The 9,907-nt window shown below is 42.5% G+C and overlaps 2 protein-coding genes across 3 annotated transcripts; both read right to left on the bottom strand.

The window, feature by feature from the left end:
* Positions 1-7: 7 nt before the first annotated feature.
* txndc15 (thioredoxin domain containing 15) lies at positions 8-4,146 on the bottom strand. The gene is made up of 6 exons (XM_054755366.1): positions 3,936-4,146; positions 3,317-3,597; positions 3,122-3,256; positions 2,869-3,032; positions 821-951; positions 8-761 (listed from the first exon to the last, which is right to left on the bottom strand). Exons 1-6 carry the CDS (start codon positions 4,021-4,023, stop codon positions 565-567), a joined length of 996 nt encoding a protein of 331 aa, XP_054611341.1. The 5' UTR covers positions 4,024-4,146; the 3' UTR covers positions 8-564.
* A 149-nt stretch (positions 4,147-4,295) lies between these two features.
* Positions 4,296-9,833, bottom strand: c16h5orf24 (chromosome 16 C5orf24 homolog). Of its 2 annotated transcripts, none has more exons than XM_054755381.1 (2): positions 9,166-9,833; positions 4,296-6,912 (listed from the first exon to the last, which is right to left on the bottom strand). In XM_054755381.1, the coding sequence occupies exon 2, from the start codon at positions 6,907-6,909 to the stop codon at positions 6,277-6,279; it is 633 nt and encodes a 210-aa protein (XP_054611356.1). In that variant the 5' UTR covers positions 6,910-6,912; positions 9,166-9,833; the 3' UTR covers positions 4,296-6,276. The 2 variants fall into 2 exon arrangements, with proteins under 2 accessions (XP_054611356.1, XP_054611357.1); XM_054755382.1 differs by having other exon boundaries at positions 4,296-6,909.
* Positions 9,834-9,907: the final 74 nt, after the last annotated feature.

Here is a 9,907-nt window from a genome sequence, read left to right as displayed (position 1 = left end):
TTTACGTCTTTTTTTTTTTTACATTGTTTAAAAATACCATAATCACATATTTAGTATGATTTCTCTGTTTTTTCTGTTGTTGTATATTAGCCTTGCTATATTGTAAAATATCATAAACTGCAACATACTTCAGAGTTTAAAATTTATAATAAATTTATTTAAACAATATATTAACTATCTTGTGTTCTTTATGCTGTGATGCGAAACACACAACTTTCTAAAATTTAACACACACACATCATGTGATACCAACCTGAATTTTACTGAGTATCGGATTGGAAATGAAATCAGTGGTATCGCACATTCTGCACTCTTCAATGTAGCTGTTCACTTCACAGCCTGACTTAAATGTACACTTTCTCCATGCAAGACTGCCTGGCACATCTTACCCTACAAACAGCATTGGCATTTCAGGGACATCACAGCATATCATAGCAACACCCAACTTCCACTTGCTTTTCCGTCAATGCGCTCACTTTTAACCCTCTTTGGAATGTCGACATGAAAAACAGACTTAATAGCCAACGTCCTATTAAAGGTTCCATCGCATCCAGCGGCTGTCTTTCAGTCCTGATGCTCGTGTTCCTGGCCCGGGATCAGCCATCGGATGCTGTCGGTCCTCAAGATGCCGTACACGGTGAAGGCCGTGATGAACAGCACCGAAAAGACCAGCAACCAGTCGATGCTCTTCACCGGCACGCTGGGCAGCGGGCCCAGACGGTCGGCGTCCGTCACGTTCCTGTCTAGCCCCGCCTCCAAGCCTGGTGGACACAAACACACTGGTGGTGACATCTTTGGACCATGTCACGGACGCACTTACCCGTCTGGTTGCTGATGAAGGAGGTGAGCATCTCCAGCGTTCTCTCTGTGTGGTTGAAGCGAGCCATGGGCTTGGCTCCTTGGAAGAGAAGGATGTTGGGTACCGCCACCGTCCCAAATCTGGTGGAGAGACTACGGCCACAAACAATATCATATTGTGTGCCTTTTAACCAAATCCATGACTTGTCTTTACATTTCTGAGCTAAAACACAACATGTTTTCTCAAATAGCACCCTCCACTCTTCTTGATGCCAGGCCTTAATTCATTCCCTTACGTTTCCTCAAATAAATGGCCAAATGAACACAGTCAGAGTCTTTTAAATCATCATTCCATTTATTTCATATTACTGCTAAATTAGGTCTACATAAATTTACTGTATACTGTACTTCAATACAATATTTGATATTATATCATACATATACAACAGTGTGAAAAAGTGTTGGCCTCCTTCCTGATATATTTTTTTTTTTGCATGTTTGTCACACTTAAATGTTTCAGATCATCAAACAAATTCAAATAGGCAATGACAACACAACTACACACAACATGTAGTTTTAAATGAAGCTTTTTATTGTTAATGGAGAAAAAAATCCCTCTCTCCCCCACCTAGAAAGAAAGTAATTGAGATCTATCAGTGTGGAAAAGGTTGTAAAGCCATTTCTAAAGCTTTGGGACTCCAGCAAACCACAGTGAGAGCCATTATCCACAAATGGCCAAAACATAGAACAGTTGTGAACCTTCCCAGGAGTGGCCGGACAACCAAAATTAACGCAAGAGCACAGCCACGACTCATCCAAGAGGTCATAAAAGACCCCACAACAACATCCAAAGAACTGCAGGCCTCACTTGCCTCAGTTAAGGTCAGTGTTCATGACTCCACTATAAGAAAGACACTGGGCAAAAACGGCCTGCATGGCAGAGTTCCAAGACCAAAACCACTGCTGAACAAAAAAAACATTAAGGCTCGTCTCAATTTTGCCAGAAAACATCTTGATGATCCCCAAGACCTTTGGGAAAATACTCTGTGGTCCGAGGAGACAAAAGGTGAACTTTTTGGAAGGTGTGTGTCCCATTACATCTGGCATAAAAGTAACGGCGCATTTCAGAAAAAGAACATCATACCAACAGTAAAATATGGTGGTGGTAGTGTGATGGTTTGGGCCTGTTTTGCTGCTTCAGGACCTGGAAGACTTGCTGTGATAAATGGAACCATAAATTCTGTTGTCTACCAAAAAATCCTGAAGGAGAATGTCCGGCCATCTGTTGGTGACCTCAAGCTGAAACCAACTTGGGTTCTGCAGCAGGACAATGATCCAAAACACACCAGCAAGTCCACCTCTGAATGGCTGAAGAAAAACCAAATGAAGACTTTGGAGTGGCCTAGTCAAAGTCCTGACCTGAATCCTATTGAGATGCTGTGGCATGACCTTAAAAAGGCGCTTCATGCTGGAAAAGCCTCCAATGTGGCTGAATGACAACAATTCTGCAAAGGTGAGTGGGCCAAAATTCCTCCCCAGCGCTGTAAGAGACTCATTGCAAGTTATCACAAACGCTTGATTGCAGTTGTTGCTGCTAAGGGGGGCCCAACCAGTTATTAAATTTAGGGGGCTTTTTCACACAGGGACATGTAGCTTTGGATTTTTTATCTCCCTTAATCATAAAAAGTTTCATTTAAAAACTGCATTTTGTGTTCAGTTGTGTTGTCATTGACTAAAATTTACATTTGTTCAATGATCTGAAACATAGAAGTGTGACAAACATGCAAAAAAATAAATCAGGAAGGGGGCAAACACTTTCACACCATTTTATATACTTAACTTCTTAGCTTATCAAAGTGGCAAAGTTGCATCCTTTCATTTTTCACCTTGTGGCCCTCGCTGGAAAAACCTTTGCACGCCGCTGATCTAGTGTGTAGCATTGTTTGGCCTTGGAGGAAATGAACTTTGAGTTGGTTTGCTGGCTAAATGAGCTCTCCTTAACTCTGATGTAAAATTTAGGACGCCAGAATGGGAATTCGTTTCCTACCTTGAAGGTTTTAAGGTGCTCACCTGCTGTGCTGTGAGGCGTCCAGGGCCAGGAAGTGCATGCTGGGAAAAACCCGAGGCAGGGCATTGAAGTGAGGCGCCAGGCTGGCCGAGAACTGGCACCAGGCGGTGAAGAAGAGCACCATGGAACACTCGGTGCCATTTGCGTTGAGGAACTCCATCAAGTCCTGCCAGCGTCAAGCAAGTCAGCATGATGAGCTTTTCATTATTAATAGTATTATTAGTGGCGCTCATGCTGTGACATTTTATTGTGCACCTGTGAGGCGTTGAGGACTTGCACGGTGAAGGTGTCCGTGCCTGTGACATTCCTCTTGTCACAGGTGACCTTGTAAGTCTTGGCGGCCTCAGTGTTCTTGTCTTCAGCAGCAGCGTGCACCATGTCCAGTGTCACCTACCAACAAGCATCCCCCTTCACACCATGCAGACACATTTAAGAAGATCCTCTTCATACCTGTTGTGATGCTTCAGCATTCTCCTCCTCGGCGACCCCCACACACTCCCCGTCCTCACAAGGCGGCGAGAAGCCCGAGTGGAAGTCTTTCACATTTTTAGGGATGAGCGACTTAATGTCAGATGGGTCGATGGAGGCCTCGGTACCCATCACGGCGTCAGCGATCTCTGCAGTCTTGAACTGCCTCTTGGCTGCTCTTGGGTTTGCAGACTCCACAAACCTGGGGCTGTCCTCCAAGGCAGACTCTGTTGCTTCTTCTGCCAGCACCAGCTCGTCATGCTCTGTCAAGTCGTAGATTAGTTACACTCGTGTCAAACATTGCACACTTTAATACGATAGGTATTCATTTCAAAATATGTTCATTATTGTACATCTTGTTATTATTTCCTTTGTACACGCAGTTATTGCATTGAATGTCGTGGCAAGGTGTGCTTAATGATGTGACCGGTCAGTGTGTGACGACAACGGATTAACAATTTATATACATTTTGTATATTACATGTAAGTTGTAAGAAAGACACCTAAAATGAAATGAATAGCCAGCATGTTACTACTGTAATTCAGTGTTTACCCTTTTACTGTATTGTTTTGCTAACGTAGCAGCTAGCCGGTGTCTTACCGTGCGATGTCAAAGACAAAAAGCTCACCACGCTTGATTGAGACAGGATAAATATTACCACAAAAAATGTTGTATGATTCTTCAACATGTTTTTTTTCTTAAACTGTAGGCAACTCCAACCGTCGTTAGGACATGTTTGAGCGACGAGACTACGGTTACTTCGGCTAAAGCAGAACCAAAGATCCCAAGCTCCCACGCGGATGGATTACAGTGTGACACACCGCCGCCATTAGCTTCCGTTTGTTGATTTGTTGTCAATCGACCAACTTAATATTCCAAATATATTATGATAAATTAATATTATTTTATATACGTCACGGGGTTGTTTAATCGCATTTATTATTGTCTTCTGATGATTTGATATCCAAAACGCATTTTTATTATTTCTTTCCCGTCAAGACAACACTGGCTATCAAAATCTTGAAAGCATCAACACAAGTTACTTTTACATTTATTACACAACCTTTGAACATTCCACAACAATCATGCAGGAATAAAATGAGAATTATACAAAGTCGCCGTCGAGTCTTTCATGATAACTCAGCATCCACTGTGACATGTAGACATGAACTTCGTCTTTTACAACAAAAAAACCCTCTCGGATCTTACACTGATGATGGCAAAAACAAATATTCAAATAGTTGACATACTACAGTAAATTTTTAGCTATTTCAAAATGTCCTTAATGACAAGGAAGTTAATCTTTACAGAGATTTATAAACTGACAAACTGCTAGTTCTTCCATTAAAAGAAAAAACCCATTAAGAACTAAAAGCTACATCATCATTTAGAGCACTTAACAGCACACACGTTTTCTGGTTTCAATTCTGGTTTTGATGCTTAGATTCAATCTTGAGGTTGATGACATGACTTGAAAAGGATAAACACTTCCTAGCCATGCGGAAGAGCCACCATCTCTTTAGAAATATCATATTGGATATATCAGTGTTCCATGAATTCCAAAAAGAAGATGGAGATGCATTCAAGGAGCCACCACTACAAGACTCTCACCTGCGGGCCACAGTCATACTACCCTTCATGGTATGGTGCTCTAGAAGTGCTACTTCTTTATTTTATGACACTAAACCTCATGTTTTGGTGTCCCATGATGAGATATTCTTTGGTAAAGGTGAGTGATGCTTTTTCCTGGCAACCGTCAGACAACACGACACAAAGTGAGAAGAGTACTTATATCTAACCATACACCAATAATCATTTGAAAAAATGGCTAGTATTAATGTTACTACTGTACAATGCATGTGACACTTTATTGCAACAAATGGAGCTGTTTAGATGTTGCTTCAATTTGAATCATGATAAAACCGTTCGAAACTCGCTAGTTTTATACTGAATCAGGACTCACGGGTACTCGTCTACATTAACTCGTTCACTGACTCTAGCCAAGTCACATGTCAGGGCATGGTTACATTCCGGGGAAGTTGGGGGATGGGGTGGAACTGTGACGGGTGACTCAGGTTAATCGAATACCCGGTTCACTTCAGTGAGTGACTTGTAAGAATTCGAGTCATTACAAGGAATCGGGCTTCCCAGCATTAGCTGGAGTGCTTTTTAACACAAGTGAGTTTGCATAAAATGAACACGAGTAGTAAACTGTCTGAGTAATAAATATGATTGTAATAAAAGTACTAATTATGTCATTGCATCGGCTCTGCTTAAAAGAAGACAAAAATAAATAGAAATAAAATACTCGTTTCCATGAAAACATGATTGCACCGTGGAGAAACAGCGCCCTCTGTCTGCAGACTGAAACTCTCAACGGCAAATCACAAAGCTCCATCGGGGCTTTAATAATACAGTGATGGAATAATAAATAGAAAGGACTTGTCAGAGATTGGGCCGTTTTAAGCCACATGTTTTTCGTGGAAGCAGATGTTTTTCTCAAACTATGACGTGTAAAAACCACTGTGGGTGCAATACGTCGTGTCCGTGGCAACAAAGGGACGCCATTAGCCCTTTCGCAGGTGACAGGTCACAGACGATGAAGCGGGACTCCTTGTTTACAGAGTGGGTGACACTTACATGCATTAATATTTAGACACAAAGTGGACGCGTGGGAAAAAGTGCTACATGTAGCCACGCCTGAACGCCACATCCCTGATAGTCTCACTTTCACATCATGCCAACTTAAAAAAAAAAACTTTGTCCACCACCACAGCTGTCAGTGAGCAGACCATCTGATTGGTGTTGCGTTCAAAGGATCCACTGGCATGGGAATCCTTGGTGTTGCCCATCAGGAGTGTGCCAAATCCTGGTAATGACAGCGATGATAGAAGGCTGATAAAAAAAACAGTGAGGAGGACTCCACCCTGCAGGAGAAGCGTCACTCTGTAGGACTCTTGTCCTTGCACGAGGGTTCACACAGGATGTCCTTGTGAGGGAGGGGGTATGGGAAGGCGGCCCCGCTGCAGGCGCCGCTGTACGTCAGTTTGTTGAGACGGGAGAGGCCCTTGATGCTGCCAGGGGGTCGCCCAGGGCTCACCTTGTAGCCCGCCGCCCTGGTAGTGCCCAGTGGCCGGCCCGGGCTCGTCTTGAAGCCGGCAGCCCTGGTGGTGCCGAGGGGGCGCCCCGTGCTGGTCCTGTACCCCGCCAGCTTGGTGGTGCCCAGGGGGCGCCCCCTCCTGCCCGTCTTCCCGGCACCTTTGTTCTTCTTTTTGCTGTCGTCTCCCGCCACCGCCTCTGGGTCGCCACTTTTCACACCCGGGAGCTTCACGGGTAACTGCGGGTCACCCCCGAGAACTTCCTGTCTCGGGCACACCATGGCCTTGTGGCTCGGAGCGGGCAGTGCCATGGGGGCCAGCGTCATCTGGAGTGACGGTGGCGGAGGGGGGGGGTAGAACTTGTTGGGCTGTGTGGCGCAAAGGTCAAAGTGAGTGGCCGGGTGATGGCCGTCCTCCGCCAGGCACGACGGCCGTGCGTTCATGCAGAAGTCGCCGCTTGTCACCTGGCGCATCATCTTCTGTATAAGACACAAACATGTTATATATTGCATAGACGGGTATGCTCAATCAATGGATTGATTTTAGGGCTGTCAAAGTTACGGAAATGTCCTTTAATAGCACTATTTTTTTTTGACACGCGATTAACGAGCGCATGGCCTGTCCGCCCCTCGACACAGCAGTATGTCGACTGCCAGAGACAAGTGAGAAGGTACTGGAGCACTCCAGATATTTTTTTTTATTGTCATTTCTACAAAAGGGTACCTTGCCATACGAGTGTCCCGACTGTTTTTTTTGTTTTGTTTTTAGATGCAAGCCGTTTGAACTGCGAGCTAAAATTTGGGTTAGGAGCTGCTATTTACCGGCCGGCATAGCTGAGAACAGCTATTTGGGGGGCTTGTGTCAGTGTGACCAAGACTGAAGACGAGAATGGATGTAAATAGCATTAGCAGCGCTAGCTAGTCACCGTGAAAGATTTTCAACACATCAGCAAAACATACGTATATCATAGCTATCTAATTGATCTCATTTATTCATTACTGTGTATCAAATGAAACCACCATCCACCAGTACCAGCCTGGACTTGTTTTTTCAGAGATGTTGTGTACCAACAAATATACACATTAGCACTCAATAAGGTCATCAAATCTTAACTTTATGCATTCCCACACAGTATCAGCATTTGGGAGCAAATATGAGGTGAAAGAAAAAGGGTAAAAATATAGTATTCTATCTGTGCAGCGTGGGAGAAAGTTAGATGATGCGTTCAAGGACCATCCAACAAAGCTCGCATTCAACATGCAAAAACTTATGAATTTCTAACTGTATATTATTTTTTGAATAAAATAATGGCCCATATAGCCAAAAGTGATATCCCTTTACATAAAATTTGATGTAGTTATTTGTGTGCGTGTTTTTTTAAATCATTGCGCCTGAACGTTTCCCGTGGCCCAGTGATTGGGGACCCCTCCCTGCCTTACAGCACGCTTGGGGATATGATGTGTTCTTTTACACATTTGAACATACTGTAAGAATGACACTTTTATACAATTGGCGTCTTTATTTTACAATGCGCGATTCATGTCTACATCAACAAATGTAACCGATGACTCATATCCAATCATATTGTTTGCACACTATGTATGGTTTTTGATTCGTATCCCAACCCGTGTATCCAGATGGATATCAAATCCTTTACCACAGAGATTAATATCCCTATTTATTATAAATAAAAACCTCTCTGATTCATTATTTTAATCGATTGACAGCCCTAATTGATTTACAACAAATGTAGCTCCTATCGATAAGACCTGAGCAACCGGCAGAGGGCGCCATTCACTCATGCCCAACTTGCTTGCTGCAGTAAAAAGAGATTAAAATTTCATAATTAAAAAAAATATATATTTTTGCCTTTGTACATTTTTTAACGCTCATATGCATCTATCCGTTTTCCAGAGCACTTGTCCTCATTAGAGTCACTGCTGGGATGGAGCCTACCCCAGCTGACTTTGAGTAAGACTAATTGGCAGCTAATCACAGGACACATACTATAGACACAAACAATCATTGACACCAATACATCACGTAAGATGCATGTACTGTATAGTAACCGGAGATTCGAACACGTATCCCCACACTGCAAGCAGACGTGCTATCCACTTGGGCACCATGTGGCCCCCGAGTGCAGTAATTTTTAAAAATAATAAATACAATGCATACTGTTACAATAAAGACTGGTGCAAGGGAATGGAGTTAGCATGCCAATAATAATAGTTATAATAATAATAAACGGCGCTGTTTCAGAAATTGGAAACAACAAAAAAAAAGAATTATGAGAATAATTTTGTGTTAAAGAGCAAAAACAATGCACGGAAAAAAAGTATCTCTACACTTTTTAATACAACCACCAACATAAAATTCATTCAACATGATTTTCTGGAATTTTAATATTAACATAATTTTCTATGACTTTAATAGCAAACAAAAACAATCAGACGTTTGCTTGGCAAGGAGGAGAGGAGGTGTGGACTACACACATTAACTTAGTAGTGGCACACTCATTCACAAAAATATTTTCAAACATATAATTAACAATAATAATTTGTTGGTAGCAGTCGGTGAAAGCAGTGGTTCTTATTTTGTGGACTTTTTTTGGTGCCGCACAAAAGGTAACATTTACTGTTAGCATGCAAGCTAACTAGGTCTTGAAGATACTCAACAAAGCAGACACCGTTTGTCTTATTAACATTCTCCATATTAATAAAAGTCGTTACCTTTCCTAATTGTTGGCTGGCGTCGGCACAGAAAGAGTTAAGGAGCAAAAATGATCTTTCATCGCCTCAGAGCGCGAAAGAATACATTTTCACAAAGAAACCTTTTCACTCTTGCTAGCGGGCCGTCACCGCATCGGAGAGCCGACAATCGAGCGTCAAGAAGGTGCTAAACATTGGCTCCAAATGGTGATTTTCCCTTTTCTTTTTTTTTTTATCTCCGAGCTGTGAGGGTTTGGTTGAGAAAAGCCGCCATTTTCCATTAAAAATTCATAAGTGGCGAGAGCAGTCTGCGCATGCGCAGAGCGTCGCTTATGAGGTCTTTTCCTGCTTGCCTCCCCTACCAATAAAGATGTTTGGCGTTATTATTCTACATATATCTTACCCCAATAAAAACACATAAATACCTATATAAGCAAATTCTCACTGTTTGGTTGCTGTATTAACCGATATTTGACTCATATTCAAGTATTAGTGCGAGGCAAATGGCACCACCCACTCCTAATGAATAATATACAAAGTACAGACTATTCAATAATGTAAAATGCAGTCAGCTAGACGGTGCAGCCACATCAATTCACACAAACGCGTATTTCCTCACCAACATGATTTATTGACCGGTAAAAGTAAAAACATCCTTTGTGCTGATGATATTTGCACACAAAGGTGAAGTCTATGATGGAAAAAATACACATTAAACCTCAGATGGCTCAATGCTTCATTTATAGGACTTACTTTGACAGCT

Source organism: Dunckerocampus dactyliophorus, chromosome 16 (genome assembly GCF_027744805.1).
Source record: "Dunckerocampus dactyliophorus isolate RoL2022-P2 chromosome 16, RoL_Ddac_1.1, whole genome shotgun sequence".
Taxonomy (NCBI): Eukaryota; Metazoa; Chordata; class Actinopteri; order Syngnathiformes; family Syngnathidae; genus Dunckerocampus; species Dunckerocampus dactyliophorus.
Note: the sequence above shows the minus strand (reverse complement) of the source record. Positions and strands in the feature narration are given on the sequence as shown.